The 18,900-nt window shown below is 44.0% G+C and overlaps 1 protein-coding gene and 1 pseudogene across 1 annotated transcript in view; both read left to right on the top strand.

Annotated features, from left to right (window-relative positions):
* Positions 1–18,900, top strand: part of LOC126285088 (uncharacterized) — a 72,792-nt gene that overhangs the window by 23,267 nt on the left and 30,625 nt on the right. Inside the window, 3 exon segments of the mRNA XM_049984413.1 lie at positions 3,064–3,204; positions 10,648–10,874; positions 10,876–11,127. Coding sequence (XP_049840370.1) covers positions 3,064–3,204; positions 10,648–10,874; positions 10,876–11,127 — 620 coding nt within the window.
* Positions 47–164, top strand: LOC126285700 (5S ribosomal RNA; annotated as a pseudogene).

Here is an 18,900-nt window from a genome sequence, read left to right as displayed (position 1 = left end):
TTCGTTGGATCTTGTCTAACAGTCCGTACCTGCCATCATGGACGAGCGCAACGGCCTTGCCGCAGTGGATACACCGGTTCCCGTCAGATCACTGAAGTTAAGCACTGTTGGGCGTGGCCGGCACTTGGATGGGTAGCCATCTGGGCCGCCATGTGCTGTTGCCATTTTTCGGGGTGCACTCAGCCTCGTGATGCCAATTGAGGAGCTACTCGACCGAATAGTAGCGGCTCCGGTCAAAGAAAACCATCATAACGACCGGGAGAGCGGTGTGCTGACCACACGCCCCTCCTATCCGCATCCTCATCTTAGAATGACACGGCGGTCGGATGGCCCCGGTGGGCCACTTGTGGCCTGAAGACGGAGTGCATATTATGGACGAGGCATCGATGATATCCCGTAAGTTTCAAGCTTTGTCCCCTTTTTTATGTGATAAATACTAGCCAAACTTTAATCGCGTTTTTCTCAAAACCATGTTTTTCGGCAAGGTTGTCGTCGCCCACGCTACGATTCTCAGATAATTTTAATGGTTCTCCGTCTCTCTTGAAGCAAACTGAATTCTCTTCAATTCTAGGTAGCCGATTTTTATGTCGATATTTAGTATTTTTGTCGGCGAAAAACGAGACGCCAAAAATGGCCGTTTTTACAAATCTTTGTAATTTCACCCTGTTTTTATTTTACAGATCTCTATGATGAACTAAAATTACATCTGTAAGGATCAGGCTGATATGTTAATTTCATGTTTCAGATAACTACAACCGGAATTACAGCGACAACCGTTGATCTACCTCCTTTCAGAGCTCCCTCGGGAAAATCCCAACTACACAGTGAAAATATTATAATTTTTCAATAGAAAAACACCAATTAAAATTTCAATGTATACGTTATTCATTGCAGCTAACCCCATTTGTGTATTACATTCCTGCACGAGAAAAAAAAACCCTGAATTAGTGCTATATTTTCGCCCGTCACAGTGTCGTTCCCCCGTAACCTATTGCCATATTCGTTTCCAGGCAAGTAGGTGATGAAGTCTTTTTTTAATAATCTGTATTGTAAACTGTAGCTGACTTCCTAAAAGAATAGGCTGTTGTTCCGAGTAACGCAATGTGTTGTAGTGTTGTGACGACCATGTCGCCGAGCGCAGTTCACTGGATTTACTGATTTCAGCAGTTCTGGAAGGAAAACGTAGTAGGTGTTATAAATGAACGTGGGTCTGGTAAGAAGGCTGGGCTAAGGTCATGGCTAGGAACGGAAAGGTAAGGGAAGATAGGGAATCCTTATTTTAGAAATGATAAGGAAGTGTGGCATGTAACAAAAGAATTTCGTGACATAGACCGTTTAGTCGTCTGACTGAATGTCTCTGTTAAACATATAAATGTAGTGTGGCACTATGCTGTTGGGCAGGTCTTTCAATTGGACGCCACTTCGGCGACTTGCGTGACCTGAATACCACCAGCACCCAGTTTTCAAGGACGGTCGCCCATCCAAGCTCTAGCTGGGCCCCATGTTACTTAACTACGGTGAGCGTGCGGGAACCGGTGTTACCAACTTTGCAAGGCCGTTGCCTAATGAATCTGTTAAAGCTGTATTAGGAGAGCATTGCATGAGAGCTATGCGTTAGTGAACGAATGTCAGCTTATCATCGCTAGAAATAAGTGAGGAGGCAAATGTGATTGTTGAATTTGCGAGATATGTAGTGTACATGTGTTCACTGTGGGCAAGAAGAGAGAACCAAATATGAAGAGCTCTTGAATGATTCATGTGGGGGCACATGAAAAAAGTGAGATTGACGGCATGACATTAAAGAGTTTGGAGGGAGACCTAGAATTTTTTCGGAGGAGATAGGTAGACGAAATTCGCGGAGAGGAGAATGGGTGATTGTGGAGGAGGGACGGAAGGAAGCAAGGGTGATGTGCGGACATTCATTTGTGTTAGCTGTTTCTCTCTAGGGTTGGCCTTCTATTGGATGTTTAGTAGATTGAGGAGCCAGTAGCCAGGTTGGTTTAAGGTTGAGAGTTACTATGAAATATTTTTGATAACAGCAACAACAATTTGCTATTTTTTAATGTTAACTGAAAATAGAGTTTTTTGTTCTCAGTTGAGTGGAACGCGATTTTTTTGATGATATATTAGAAGAAAACGAAAATTTTTTGTTATATGCTCATTTCACAATTTTTTATTGTTGTGGATGCAAGTGATTGTTATGAGAACTACTATATAAAAGGATGGATGAAGGGTGTGATTTTATAGATTTTGAGGTGAAGTGTGAGGAGGAGGAGACTAGTGATTAAAGTCCTATCGACAACGAGGTCATTAGAGACGGAGCACAAGCTCGGGTTAGGGAAGGATGCGGAAGGAACTTGGTCGTGTCCTTTCAAAAAACCATCCGGGCATTTGCCTGAAGTGATCTAGGGAAAACACGGAAAATCGAAATCAGGATGGGCGGACGCGGGATGAGCCGCCGTCCTCCCGAATGCGAGTCCAGTGATGGAGTGTGATATGGGTTAGTTATTGATGCCATGAAATGCGAAAAGAAGTGAGTTGTCGTTGGAAAGAATGGGAGGAGTGAAGAGAAGAACAGTACACGCAATGAGAGGAGAATAGGGATTCTAATAAATCTGGGGGGGTGGATGTAACTCTAGGAAGATTTCATGGCCGGATATGGGAGCAGATTAAAATTTCTTTGGCAGAGGATGTGGAAGGCGTATGTGTGCGAGACTGGGGCTGTAGATACACGTCAGCTTCCAAAGATTGGAAGGCAGGAGGAAACGATTATATGGTTAAGTCAAGTTTAACGGAACAGATGGAAATCCGTAGATGTTCCGTAAGGGAAAGGAGGGGAATTTATTGATATTTTGAAATGTTTCTTGTAGAGGAGGGTAAGAGGATATGGAACGCAAGTTACTGTCTCAAGGTCTTGTATCTGCAGAGAATTTACAGAGATAAATAAATAATATGTGTTTCGTTTTCCATTACATTTTCCACCAGCGAAAGCAGGAGCGAGTGTGAGGGCTAGTGAAATCCACTGTCTTAGTTTACGGCCTCGCACCTGGTGTTACTGTGCAGATGTTCTCGTTTTCGCTGGACGGGACTCGCGTGACGGAGCTCTTGCGGCAGCTGGCGGTGTCCCGTCGGCGCTTTGCTGACCTCGCAGGGCACAGGGCCCGTAACCACGCCACCGCTGTCAAAATGCACCGATTTCTGCAGGTAAGCCTCACTCTGTGGTACGTTCCTGTTTGAATTTAGAGCGGGATTGGCAAAAGAGGAAAATGGAAAGAGGGAAGGGGAACAATAATGGTAGATCGTCGTTAATAAGCAATTTAGTCACCCCAAGAAGTTTTCACAATACCGTGTACCGCTGCCTCTGAATTTGATAAAGGCCTTAATTCGGGGACGAAGAGAGTCAACAAGTTATTTAACCAGATGAAGCCACTTACTGACGATCGGATCTCGTAGAGCCAGCGAATTTCGGGGATGCTGATTGCCAGGTGTCACCTGTTGTTCAAATAGTACGAGACATTTTCTGTGGCATTAAGATTGGCTTATTTAGCTGGTGGGAAGAGGTACGAGAGAGTACCTGAGTGTTTGTCAAACCAAGAACATATTCGTTCAATCCTATGAAGATGGGTACTGTCGCCTTAGACGGCGGGACTTTTAATAGCAGACTCATCACAAAGAAGTAAAAGAAACGACAAGAATTTGTCACGGAAAATATTGAAATAAACACGGTAGCTTGAGTGAGTGGACTCTAGGTTGTAGTACGAAAAACACCTTCATAATATCACAAAATAACCTCCAGCCCGAACTACTCACTCCACACACTGTGGGTTGGCGTGTCATTGGGGAGTCAAGTGCACTAGACGCCTTGCATCATTTGAAAAGAGGCGAAATCGAGAATTTTCGGCCCACACTAAGCGCTTACAGTTTCTGTGTTATTTGGCCCACTGAAGAAATGCTGCTTTATGTGCTACTATGTTCAAGAACTAACTTGAGTAGAAAATGAAACACAAACGCATGCAGTAATTCAGATAGATTTATTCTGATTTGAAACATATAAGACATAAATCTTGATATAGCCGGTCGTGGTGGCCGAGCGGTTCTAGGCGCTTCAGTCCGGAACCGCGTGACTGCTACGGGCGCAGGTTCGAATCCTGCCTCGGGCGTTGATGTGTGTGATGTCCTTAGGTTAATTAGGTTTAAGTAGTTCTAAGTTCTAGGGGACTGATGACCTCAGATGTTAAGTCCCATAGTGCTCAGAGCCATTAGAACCATTTTTGAACTTGATATAAATTTTGTGCTATCTATACGTGCAACGGCCTTGCCGCAGTGGATACACCGATTCCCGTCAGGTCACCGAAGTTAAGCGCTCTCGGGTGTTGCCGACACTAGGATGGGTGACCATCCGGGCCGCCATGCACTGTTGCCATTTTTCGGGGTACACTTAGCCTCGTGACGCCAATTGAGGAGCTGCTCGACCGAATAGTAGCGGCTCCGGTCAAAGAAAATCATTGTAACGGCCGGGAGAGCGGTGTGCTGACCACACGCCCCTCCTATCTGCATCATTATCTGAGGATGACACGGCGGTCAGATAGTCCCGATGTGGCCTGAAGCCGGAGTGCTTATATATGCCGTTATTACACAGCGTCCTTCCAAACTTTTATGTATCATAAAATCACCGGTTTAGAATAAACATTTTTTAAAGGCTAGAAAGTTTCTCTGATGCCATCCCATAACCAATACTCTGACACGTAAGGACATCACAAAGAAAGTTATATATGTCGCCCCAAGCTAACACCATTCGTGCAACAGGGTGGCACATTGTCAGCATTGAGTACTGTACATCTTTCCGGGTTTCCTGCAGAAGCAATTCTGCTGCGGTACTTAACAGCACATGCATCACAGTGCGCCATGGCGCGGCAAATGGCAACGTTTGAAGCACACGGGACAGTACGGTTCTTGTAGTGAGAAAGGGTGAATTTCACAGAGATTCGCCATGATATTCTGGCGATATATGAACCAGATGCAATGTCGCGCCCAGCTGGAGTGGAATGATGCCAACAGTTTGGCTAAGTCCGCTCAGACTTGGCTGATGCTGATTGGGTAATCCAGGTCTCGCAGCAGGCGATTCCCATCTTTCCGGGAGGCTGAAAGACCATCTGGGGTGGAAAGATTTTTTTCAATGATGAGGATGTTCACACAGTGGTTCTCGAATGGCTGCCTGAGCAAGGAGCAGATTTCTATCGTCAATGAACTGAATGATTGGTGGAGCGTTTCGACTATTGTTAACAAAGACTTGCTGACTATGTTCAAACAATAGCGTCACATGTCTGTGTCACTCGGAAGTGTGGTGCAACGTTCAGTAAAAGTTACTTGGCTTGCCTGCATAATGACGTGTAATGTACTTTTTGAAGTCCCTTGATATTTCTTACGGAACTATGAATTTAATAAGTACACAGTAGTGCCCTTGTTTTGGCATGGCCGGTATCAGTCTCTGTTCGTACCGGAAAGACTGTACACGACGAGATCTCACGGTTGTTGATCTGAAATGCACTAACCTGCTTCTTTCAGATGATGTCCGCTCCGCTGCAGTGTAAGTACTGGTCGTGGGATCGTGCGATCTGGAGGCGGAGGTATAACTTCAATGGTGAAGGGAATCCTCAGCTATTGATTGTGGCAGTAACACAGTACAACACTCGTGGCTGCCGCATCGCGGTCGGGAAGCGGGGCTGAGGCAGCTTCAGTTAAGTTTTTAAAATATGACGACACTTGGTGTATTTGTAATTTTAGTTTGACAATGTCCATTATGGACAAACATTAGTAAGTGTAATTCTGAAGAAGGTTGGGTTATCCCAACTGAAACCTAGGTAAATCTAGGTAACTCAGCAACTGAGGCTGTTAATTTTGAATTCTGTTATCTAATTACACTGATCAGCCAGAACATTGTGACGACAGACCTACTATTGATATAAAACCGTCCAGCCGATAGCAGTGTCACCTGGCGAGGAACTAGTCACACACACACGCACTGTGCATGCAGTATCAGTGATCGTGCGGTCCGTGTGCAGTATTGGAAAGGAGCGAGATCTATGATCGAGAGCAGATTCTGATGGCACGGAGATTCGGCACGAGCATTTCAAAAACTGCCCGAGTTGTCGGGTGTTCGAGGAGTGCTATGGTGACTGTCTTCAACACTTAGAGAAACGAAGGTGAAAACACGTCCAGACGTCGTGGGTTCAGGCGGCCATTTCTCATTAGAGATGTCGCACGTCGTAGGCTGGGCAGACAGGTAAAACAGGAAAGACTGCGAACTATGGTGGAACTAACATCAGAGCACAAGTGTGTCTGATCACAGAATGCACCGAATACTCCTAACGAAGGGCCTCCGCAGCCGACGTCCTACGTGTGTGTACCACGAGATTGGCAGCTACGAGTGAAATGGGCAAGTGACCATCGGCGCTGGAGGTTGGCGCAGTGGCAGAGCGTTGAATGGTCCGATGAATTCCAATACCTTCTTCATCATACTGATGGGAGGGTGCGGATCCGTCGTCTTCCAGGGGAAAAGCTCCTTGACATCTGTATCGCGGGTGGAGACACGCTGGTGGCTGCTACATTATGCTTTAGGAAACATTCACAAGGGCATCCACGGGTGCAACGGAGAACGTGCAAGGCAAGCACTATCGTGCACTGGTTGCAGACAACGTGAACCCCTTCATGACGATCTTGTTGTTTTTTTTCAGCAAGATAATGCGTCTCGTCACAAGGCCAACAGTGTGATGAATTGGTCCGGCAAAAATAGTGGCGAGTTCCGATTGATGTGCTGCCCACCCCCCCCCCCCCTCCCAACTCACGAGATCTGAAACCGATCGAACACATCTGGGATGTGATTGAACGTGGCTTCAGAGCTCATGCTCCCCTACCCCGAAATTGACAGGAATTAGACAACTTGTTTGTGTAGTTGTGGTGCCAGTTTCCTCCAGCGACCTGCCAAGACATCTTTTCTTTCATGCCACGACGCGTCGCCACTGTTATCCTTGGCAAGGGTGGACATACAAGCTATTCGGTAGGTGGTCATGATGTTCTGGCTGATCAGTGTATACTGTAGCGTCATCATCACATTCACTGAGCATTACACTTCATTCGTTACCTATTAACGACCCTCAAAAAGACCTTTGAATAACATATAGCGAATGTGCAGATACAAACATTAAGACTGACAATAATTAACGACACCCACTTCCAATCTGTTAATCAACAAGGCCACCGATACCGATTCTACTTTTAGTGAAAGACATTCAACAAATACTGTAAGGAGCAGGAGATACAATGGACATAGTATGCTCCTGGTGGCCTCCCCTCCGCGCCTAATTTTCCAGCTCTGGTCTGCCACTTGCGACACAAGATCTGCTGCCTTCTATTTAGCCCAGTCGGTGCCCCATAAATTTTATATACACTCCTGGAAATGAAAAAAAGAACACATTGACACCGGTGTGTCAGACCCACCATACTTGCTCCGGACACTGCGAGAGGGCTGTACAAGCAATGATCACACGCACGGCACAGCGGACACACCAGGAACCACGGTGTTGGCCGTCGAATGGCGCTAGCTGCGCAGCATTTGTGCACCGCCGCCGTGAGTGTCAGCCAGTTTGCCGTGGCATACGGAGCTCCATCGCAGTCTTTAACACTGGTAGCATGCCGCGACAGCGTGGACGTGAACCGTATGTGCAGTTGACGGACTTTGAGCGAGGGCGTATAGTGGGCATGCGGGACGCCGGGTGGACGTTCCGCCGAATTGCTCAACACGTGGGGCGTGAGGTCTCCACAGTACATCGATGTTGTCGCCAGTGGTCGGCGGAAGCTGCACGTGCCCGTCGACCTGGGACCGGACCGCAGCGACGCACGGACGCACGGACGCACGCCAAGACCGTAGGATCCTACGCAGTGCCGTAGGGGACCGCACCGCCACTTCCCAGCAAATTAGGGACACTGTTGCTCCTGGGGTATCGGCGAGGACCATTCGCAACCGTCTCCATGAAGCTGGGCTACGGTCCCGCACACCGTTAGGCCGTCTTCTGCTCACGGCCCAACATCGTGCAGTCCGCCTCCAGTGGTGTCGCGACAGGCGTGAATGGAGGGACGAATGGAGACGTGTCGTCTTCAGCGATGAGAGTCGCTTCTGCCTTGGTGCCAATTATGGTCGTATGCGTGTTTGGCGCCGTGCAGGTGAGCGCCACAATCAGGACTGCATACGACCGAGGCACACAGGGCCAACACCCGGCATCATGGTGTGGGGAGCCATCTCCTACACTGGCCATACACCTCTGGTGATCGTCGAGGGGACACTGAATAGTGCACGGTACATCCAAACCGTCATCGAACCCATCGTTCTACCATTCCTAGACCGGCAAGGGAACTTGCTGTTCCAACAGGACAATGCACGTCCGCATGTATCCCGTGCCACCCAACATGCTCTAGAAGGTTTAAGTCAACTACCCTTGCCAGCAAGATCTCCGGATCTTCCCCCACTGAGTATGTTTGGGACTGGATGAAGCGTCGTCTCACGCAGTCTGCACGTCCAGCACGAACGCTGGTCCAACTGAGGCGCCAGATGGAAATGGCATGGCAAGCCGTTCCACAGGACTACATCCAGCATCTCTACGATCGTCTCCATGGGAGAATAGCAGCCTGCATTGCTGCGAAAGGTGGATATACACTGTACTAGTGCCGACATTGTGCATGCTCTGTTGCCTGTGACTATGTGCCTGAGGTTCTGTCAGTGTGATCATGTGATGTATCTGATCCCAGGAATGTGTCAATAAAGTTTCCCCTTCCTGGGACAATGAATTCACGGTGTTCTTATTTCAATTTCCAGGAGTATATATATCTGCCTAGCTTTTGCGTGACTCTTGACATCCACATCACCCAGATTCCATGCTGGAAGTTGAAGCGTAGCGCCTTCGCATCGCTCCTGTCACTTGTTAGGACTATATCGTTATAGGCATGAGTCATCGATAGATGTCACCATCTGACATGGACCTGAGTTACGGAGCTGCACGTAGTTGTACCAGTAGGCGGCAGAGTTCAGCAGTTGACGGACATTGCTAGCAGTCGTAGTCAAAACAATGTTGTACAGTTATGTTTCGCTAATAAATGGCTCTGAGCAGTATGGGACTTAACATCTATGGTCATCAGTCCCCTAGAACTTAGAATTACTTAAACCTAACTAACCTAAGGACATCACACAACACCCAGCCATCACGAGGCAGAGAAAATCCCTGACCCCGCCGGGAATCGAACCCGGGAACCCGGGCGTGGGAAGCGAGAACGCTACAGCACGACCACGAGATGCGGGCGTTTCGCTAATATTTAATGTATTTGCATAATTATAATTGTTTTATATGTGTAGTAATTAGCAGTGTGAGTGTTGTATGAGTGAAGAAGAACAGAAGTAAATGAAAATTGTTTTGTTTATTCACGAAGTACCAGTTAAAGTATACAGGGGATTTACTATAATTAAATGAGCAGTCAGTTTATGGTACTAATAAATCGTGAGTAGAACACAAATTAATCGGTAATTTCAGAAGGAGTAATTTTATAGTTGATACTTTTCTAAATTTATTTATTTAGCAATTGCCATAGAAAGAAATGTTTTACTATGATTGGTCATTGAAGTAAATCGCGGGTTAGTTCGGGATAATACTGCAACTTGATTTGGTGTTTGTGATATCAGCCAATCAGAAAAATGCAGACTCGCGCCAATCTATGCTGCGAACAAAGCCTTTGGTGTGTTCTAGGGAAGTCAGGGCTGAGGGTTCGAACTAGTAATATCTCATTGAAAGCAGCTCCGACGAAAGTACTGTAAAATCGGGGAAAATTCCAATTACGAGTTTGCGAAGTAGTACAAAGTGTATTTAAGTGAATGGTCTAGTGGAAGTCGTGTGGAATTTCGGACAGAATATCAACATTATTGCTTTTGACTGTAAGTTAAAATCGCGTGGCGTCTTGTGCGGTCTAAGACCTGAACAGGTATTAAGTGTAGAGCAGAGTGCACAACATTTGAGCATTTTCATAACTAAACGATCTAGTGAACTCTATTAACTTCGGTAACGGGTGTAAATACCATAAACTGGCTACGTGTGTGATAGTGGTGTGCGTGGGAGCTTTACATTGTGTAGACACTTAGTACGGACTTGGCAGTATTAACTGTGATCTTTATCGTAAAAATACACCTGAAAATTTACATTGCCAAGTTAAAACTTTTATTTCAGTACTAGCCACAGCCCGTTTACAGGACAATTCTATGTATGTTGCGACCTGTAGTAGATAGTAGTGGTCTAGTATTTTCTACTACACCTTTTAGCAAAACAAATGAACATTTCTGGACGCTGGCAGGGCGGTAAAAATTAACGTGCCGTGCCGCAAAGTGCAATGTCATCCAACGCCATCTTCCCTCTGTCTTCTACAGTAGGTTGGCACTGTATTGTACAACATTACAGAATAGAAGGTAGACATTTTTTGACGTAAATGTTACAAATACTTGTTAGCGAAAGGTATCGATATTTCCGCAAATCAATAATATAGGAACGTTCCCATTTCTGGTATTTTTTGTTTAACCGTTGCTTGAGGCGCCTTACTTTTTTACCTCTCCAGGTGACCTACCGAGTGAACTCAGCGTACTGGTTTGTTGCTCCCATCATCAGGATCATAACGGCTCCAAGTTCTGAAGACAGTTTACCAGTGAGGCGAGATGTGCCTATCCGTATGTGGGTGCCATTCGACACCCAACCGTCGCCGGTCTACGAGATCCTGTACTGGCTGCAGTTCGCTTTTGGATGGGCAGTGTCTGAGACCACGGTGTTCGTGGACGTCTCGCTGATCGCAGGTCTCTGCGGAGCTGGCGGTCCTCAGCGACAACCTCGCCGCTGGCACATGGCCGCCCTTGCAGCTCTTACCTGCCTCAGAGTGCGACACCAGCGACTCAAAGCTCCAGTCTACCGATAAATCGCCATCGTCGTTGGAACTGCCACATCCTGCCTCTCTGCAGGGAAGAACTCCTCGTACAGACAGTTCGAAAGGCGAGACGTATCAACAGCTGTTGGTCAACGTTCATTACCACCATATCATTATCGGGTAAGCAGTCGGGTTTTAAGAAACAGTTGAAGTGACCATGTGACTCCAAAGTGATAGACAGTATAACACGACTTCAGTACTCATGTAAAGTTTATAATTTGGATTCTGCAATGAGAAGTACCTCTAGGCACTCGATACAGACACAGTTTGTTAAGAGAACACTTTAAAAAGTAAGTTGTACACTATTATGGCAGACCAAGTGACTTATCGAATGCTGCAGTACACTTCAAAGTGACGTAGTTACATGACATTACTTTCAACATAGGCACCATCTCTATAAACAACTTTCGGAACGGTCTACCAACGGTTCGGTTCCTCGATAATAAGAATCCACTCCTCGGTCACTGGGCCATTTGGAAACTCCTGTGCAGTTACTCTTTCCTGACAATGTGTCACTTTTGTTGCGCAATAGTCTTAACATAGCAAACATATACAACAATACCGTACTTCACAAGCCACCTGACAGTGTCGGGCCACTAACTGATCCCCCCTCCCCTGTCCCATTCGGGAACAGAGCGTGGGAAGAATGATTGTCGTCAACCCACTGCAAAAGCTATAATTTCTATAATTTACTCGTCATGATCATTTCGCGAGGTGTATATGAGACGAAGTAATACGTTGTACGACTCTTCTCGGAAAGTAAACCTCTCCTTGATGCAGCTTTTATAGCCCTAATAAGCCGAAGCAATTTGCGATATCACCGTGTGTACTGCGTCTGGTGCATCGGCGTGCTGGTTCTCGTACACGTCTGCGTCGATGGAAGAACTCCAGCCACAAAATAAAAACTCTTTCAAACCCTAGGATGGCAGAAGGCGGTCCTCTGACTAATATACTATAATACTGTCTTCTCCTCTCTGTGTTCTAGAAACGAGAAACGCGAACTCCCAGCCACAAGGATGGAGTTCAGATTGCGTTTCAATGTGAGTATAGTCAGAGGAAGTGCTCTCAACTACTGAACGTCTCGTACTTAATGACGACTTTCAACCCGGAGGTGAAGTCAACAACCGCATACGTTCGCAACAGTACAGTGCCTACCTGTTCTAACTATAAACTCTCCTGAGAGCAAAGACAGCAAGTCCATCTGTATCAACAAAGCTGATACCGAGCGACCGTCACACACGGGCGCTCACAACGGAAGACCACGTCTCTCCACCGCTGGCCTGCCAGCAAGGCCCAGCTCCCCACCATTGTAATTCCGAAAACGAATTATATTTCCGAAACCACGGAATATTCTCTCTCTCTACAGTTTCCTCCGAACGCCGATCAACCATATTTTAGTCTTTTGTCGTCAAGCGTGGAAAGTTTACGAGGAAATACTTATACAATGGTACGCTTCTGAGTAAAAATTCTTGGAAATAACACAGCCTGCGTGGTTTCCGAGGTGCCGCTTCTTCGTTCCTCTCACCTGCGTCCAAAACTTGCAAAGTTCGGAAGTATTATCCGGTTATCCTTGCGGCCCTACTACAATAGCGGCGGATAGCGGCCGGTCGCGCCTGTATTGTGTCTTTGCGCTCAGGTGTCACGACGTCCGTCTAGCTACTTCCTGTGTTTAAGCAGGACCAACAAACATGTGTGGGCCTTCCATCCAGGGCTTGAGTTCCGCCTGCCGTTTCATCTCCACTGGCGTTCCAACCTCTACTAGTACAGGCAATAATTCATTATGCTGTTCTGATAATAAAGACACTCTGTCACCTTTCATGCAGTAAGCGTTAACAATTATTTACAAGGCTTACGTGACAATGCCAGTGTCCTTTTGTATTCATATATACGATTTACAACCTACCAAGTAATACTAATTGTGTTTGTAGATCATGGCAAAGTATATGGATGGGTGCTTGTAAAGTGGGAAATCATAGCCAACTTAAAACATGTCTTCAAGAAGGCAATGACTGCATTGTCTCACAATGGGATGAACGTATTAGTCCTTATGGCGATTACATTTGAAATAATAGACAGTTTACTTACTATTTTCCATCTGTCTCGTTTTCATTTGACTGCACCTTACAATATTCTTGGGGACCACGAACCTGTTATAACCATTAAGTGAAACTCCGCCACACACTGTGTGGCAGCTCCCTTTCTAAAAATATTAAAGCATTGAATCCCGAGCTCTGAAGTTCCTATAATTTGAGTTACTGTAGTCTGCCTTGGACTAGCCACTGCTATAAGTGGCCAGATTAATTTTTCGGTATAAAAATCAGGCTTGGGGGCCCTGGAATTAGCATCTGCTTGCTACTAATATTGAAACTTCCTGGTATATCAAAACTGTGTGCCGGGCCAGGATTGAAATCTGGGACCATTGTCTTTCACTGGCAAGTGCTCTGTCGCGTGAGCTACTGCATCCAAGCACGAACACTCAACCAGCCTTTCTTCCGGAAATGCTGCTCCCACAAATTATACAGGAGAAGTTCTCTGAAGTTTGGAAGGCTGGAAATGGGGTACTGGCGGAAGCAAAGCTGTGGAGTTGTGTTTTCGTAGCCCAGTCGCTAGAGCACTTACCTGGGAAAGGCAGAAGTCTGAGTTTCGAGGAACGGTCTGGCACATAGTTTCACACAGTTTTCGTTACACAGAGAATTTCAAACCAGCGCACACAGCGCTAAAGAGTAAAAATTCTTTTTGGTGTTTATGATGTTCCGCCTCTGCGGGCGCCGACAATCGCCGAAGAGTACTAAATGACAAAATAAGGAATAAAAATCGGCGCGCCGCTATTAAAGAGCAACAGCACACTCTTCAAATTGGTTGGAAATAGCGTGATTATGGAATATCGTCTCATTTATGTGGATAGCTTCGTGATTTCCTGTCAGAAAGGTCACAGTTCGTAGTAGTAGACGAAAGGTAATCTAGTAAAACTAAATTGATATCTGGCTTTCCGCAAGGAAGTTTTATAGGTCCTCTTCTGTATCTAATCTATATAAATGATTTAAAAGACGATCTGAGGTAGTCCTCGTAGATAGTTTGCAGATGATGCTATCGTTTACCGTCTCGTAAAGTCATCAGAAGATCAAAAACACTCTCATAATGATTTAGGCAAGATATACGGATGGTGCTAAAAGTGGCAATCGACTAAAATCTGAAAGCTGTCAATTGAACTAAATACTTAGAAATTACAATTATAAATAACTTAAAGAGGAACAAACACACCGAAAATGTTGTGCGGGAAGCGAACCAACTGAGACTAACTACACTACACGCAAGATGGAGGACATAGAAAAAGTTGGAAGAACAGCAGTTCGTTTTGTATTATCGCGAAGTAGGGGAGAGAGTGTCACGGAAATGATCAACGGGTTGGGGTGGTAACTATGAAAATAAAGCCATTTTTCATTGTGGAAACAACCTGGTATAAATATTTTCCGAGTTTATAGTTGAAATTAATATTTTACCGGGGAATAAAGAATTGTATGTAACTTGATAGTTACAACTATAAAGAGGATCGTGAAATATGAATGTAGATTTAGATCTAGAACTGTACTGAAATGTGAAATCTTATGGAAAGTAGTCTTTAGAATGTCAGTCATAAAAACACGATGAACGCATGATAAACGTGAACGTAATTGTCTGACTTCATCGCTATTATATGTTTGCTATTGTTGTGATCGTCAGTCCGAAGACTGGTTTTATGCAGCTCTTCATGTTACTCCATCTCCGAATAACTACTACAACCTACATCCTTCTGAATCTGCTTACTGTATTCATCTCTTGGTCTTCCTCTACGATTTTTGCCTCCCACGCTTCCCTCCAGTACTAAATTAATGATACCTTGATGTCTCAGAATGTATCCTACCAACGATCCCTTCTTCTTGTCAGGTTGTGCCATAAATTCTCTTCAGTATCTCCTCGTTAGTTACGTGATCCACCCATCTAATCTTCAGCATTCTTCTATGGAACCATATTTCAGAAGTTTCTATTCCTTTCTTGTCTAAACTGATTATCGGCAACGCTTCACTTCCATACATGGCTACACTCCATAGAAATACTTTCAGAAGACTTTTTTTTCAAGGAGTTCCTTGCGGGGTGGTGGAATGGCTATGTACGTAAAAACAGTATTTCATAGACGAATTACGACAATGCACTGAACAGATATTTGAATGTTGAGCAGGGGCAGTTTAGTTTAGTGAAACTAAACTTCTAATTCTTGTTTTTTGTAGGTCCACAAACTAATATGTTTGCTCAAGCTAGAGGGGGTTCTTGATTCACTTTGGAGGATATCCCATTGTGTCATGACCTCAATATAAATTTTGTATATGATGGTGAAAGAAAAAGGATGTTGGTAGATCTCTTAAATTCATATGATCTAATGCAGACTGTGTTTTCCCAAAAAAATTGGTTCAACTAAGGACATCAGTCCCCTAGAGCGTAGAACTACTTAGACCTAACTAACCTAGGGACATCACACACATCCATGCCCGAGGCAGGATTCGAACCTGCGACCATAGCGGTCGCGCTGTTCCAGACTGTAGCGCCTAGAACCGTTCGGCCACTCCGGCCTGCAGTGTTTTTCCAAATAGGGTGCATTTAAACAGTAGCACAGCCATAGACAATATTTTTATTAATTCTTCATTACTAGATGGACATTCTGTTAGTAAAAGGGTGAATGGCCTTTCAGACCATGATGCACAAATTTTAACCCAAAAAAGGCTTTTGTTCTCAAATAAATGTCACATGTAATAACAAACTAGTAGGAAAGTTAGTCCAACAGCAATAGAGTGTTTTTTAAACCTTGTCAAGGAACAAGAATGGCAGGATGTTTATAGTGGCTATAACATAGATGATAAATATAATGCTTTCTTTTACACATTTATCATGCTCTTTGAGAGTTATTTTCCATTACAACGTTCTAAACGGGGTACTAGCAGTGAAAGGCGGCCTGAGTGGGTGTCTAGTGGGAGAAGGATATCATGCAGAACAAAGCGGGAATTATATAAAAATGTTAGAAGTTGTCAAATCAAGCCACAGTATCCCATTACAAACAGTATTGTAAAGTGCTTAAAATGTTATTAGGAAGGCAGAGAGTATGTGGTATGCACATAAAATAGCTAAATCACAGTATAAAATTAAAACCATCTGGTCAGTTGCGAAGCGGCCGTGCAGAGTGGCCGCTTGGTCTCAGGCGCCATGCACGGATTGCGCAGTCCCTCCCACCGGAGGTTTGAGTCCTCCCTCGGGTATGGGTGTGTGTGTCGTTATTAGCATAAGTTAGTTTAAGTAGTGTGTAAGTGGGCCGATAACCTCAGCCGTTTGGTCTCTTAGGAATTCACACACAGTTGTGAAGGAAGTGTCTGGTCAGCAGTACAACGTCGACGATATAAAGTCAGTTCGTAGTAAAAATATTTCTGCTACTGATAAATCAGATATATGTATAGTATTTAACAATCATTTTCTGAGCATTGCTGGTGAATTAAATAAACATTTAGTTTCTACAGGGAATCATACAACTTTCTTGGCAAATGCCTTCCCGAGACTGATGTCTGAAATACTCCTCTGTGATACAGGCAAGGGGGAGACTGAGTCAATAAATAAATCACTGAAGACGAAGGACTCTCATGGATATGATGGAGCGCCTACCAGAATATTTAAGTATTGTGCAGCACATGTTAGTCCTGTTTTTAGTCATATTTGTAATTTTTCCTTTAGGAATGGTCACTTTTCTGAACGATTAAAGTACTCAGTAGTAAAGCCGCTTATAAAAGGGAGAAAAGGTTAATGTAGACAATTTTAGACCTATTCCATGTCATTAGCGTTTGCTAAAGTTACTGAAAAAGCTGTGTATGTAAGGATAGTTGATCATTTTATATCACATGAATCGCTATCAAATGTACAGTTTGCCTTTAGAAGTCGTTTAACAACTGATAATGCTATATTCTCTTTTCTCCGTGAGGTACTGGATGGGTTCAATACAAGATTTCTAACGCTAGGCATGTTTTTGGTTTAACTAAGGCGTTTGATTGTGTTGATCACAAAATATTGCTCTAGAAGTTGGACCATTAAGGAATACGGAGAGTAGCTCACAATTTAGCAACAGACAGCAAAAGGTCGTTATTCATGGTGTTGAGAATGGCTGTGATGTGGGGTCTGAATGGGGTAGTCAAGTGGGGGGTGCCCCAGGGATCAGTGTTGTGGGCACTCCTGTTCCTTATTTATATAAATGGTATGCCCTCTAGTATTATGGGTAACTCTAAAATATTCCTGTTTGTTGATGACGTGATGACACGTCGTGTGCAACATTGGCTCGATTTCAAATAGTGCAGGTCATGACCGAAGTTCATGGCTTGTAGAAAATAAACTAATGCTAAATCACAGAAAGACTGAGTTTTTACAGTTTCAAACATACAATTCAACAAAACCTGATTTTTAATTTCACAGAATGGGCATATGATTAGTGAAACTGAATTCTTAAAATTTCTAGGTGTTTAGATAGATGGTAAACTATCGTGGAAAGTACACATTCAGGACCTTGTTCAAAGACTTAATACTGCCATTTTCACTATTCGAACGGTATCTGAGGTGAGTAACTACTCAACACGAAAATTAGTCGGATTTGTTTATTCGATTATGTCGTGATGTTATGTTTTGGGATAACTCTTCCCACTCTAAAAGGATAATTTTGGCTCAGAAACGGGGGGTTTGGGCAACAAATGGTGTAAGTTCACGAACCTCTTGTGGACCCCTGTTCACGAGTATGGGTATTTTGACACTGGCCTCTCAATATATATATTCCTTATTTCTTGTCAACAATACTAGCTTATTCCCTAGAATAAGTAGCTTGCTTGCACTCAGTTAATAATTGGCAGAAATCAGAGCTACATTTGGATCGAACTTCCTTAACTCTTGCTCAGAAAGGTTTGCTGTATACTGCTGCATCCATTTTAAATAAGCTACCACTCGAATTCAAAAATCTTCGCATTAATACACGCGCTTTCAAATCGAAACTGGAGAGTTTCCTAATGGGTCACTCCTTCTATTCTGTTGAGAAGTTCCTTGAAAAATTAAGCTGATACTTGTTGTATTGTTGATTGCGCTTACTTAAACTTATGGACTGACTTTATTCGGGTTCATAAACATTTTATTTTTATCCGTTATTACTTTTATGTTGTAATTTCATGTGCGGACACGTTCCTTGACATTGGAGATTTGCTCCTCATTTGGTCCTACGGAACTTGACGTGTAAATAAATAAATAAAAGACACTTAAATCTGCACTCAATGTTAATAAAATTCTCTTCTTCAAAACACTTTTCTTTCCATTGCCAGTCTACGTTTTATATGCTCTTAACTTTGACCATCATCAGTTATTGCTCTGCCCAAAGATCAATAGACATCTCCTATTTTAAGTGTCCGATTTGATAATATAATTCCCTTAGCATCATCTGATTTAATTAAACTACATTCCATTATCCTCATTTTGCTTTTGTTGACGTTCATCTTATATCCTCCCTTCAAGACATTGTACATACTGGTCTACTGCTCTACTGCTCTTACAAGTTCTTTGCTGTCACTGACAGAATTTCAGTTTCATCGGCAAACCTCAAAGTTTTTATCTCTTTTCCCTGGACTTGGGGATTTTTCTTTTGGTTCCTTTACTGCTTGCTCAAAATAAGGGTTGAATAACATTGGGGATACACTACAACCTTATCTCACTTCCTTCTCAACCACTGCTTCCCTTTCATGTCGCTTGTCTGTTATAACAGCTATTTGACTTTTATATAAAGTGTAGATAGCCTTTTGCTTCCTATGTTTTGCCCCTGCTATCTTTAGAATTTGAAAGACAGTATTGCAG

The sequence above is a fragment of the Schistocerca gregaria genome, chromosome 8 (genome assembly GCF_023897955.1).
Source record: "Schistocerca gregaria isolate iqSchGreg1 chromosome 8, iqSchGreg1.2, whole genome shotgun sequence".
In the NCBI taxonomy this organism is placed as follows: Eukaryota; Metazoa; Arthropoda; class Insecta; order Orthoptera; family Acrididae; genus Schistocerca; species Schistocerca gregaria.
Note: the sequence above shows the minus strand (reverse complement) of the source record. Positions and strands in the feature narration are given on the sequence as shown.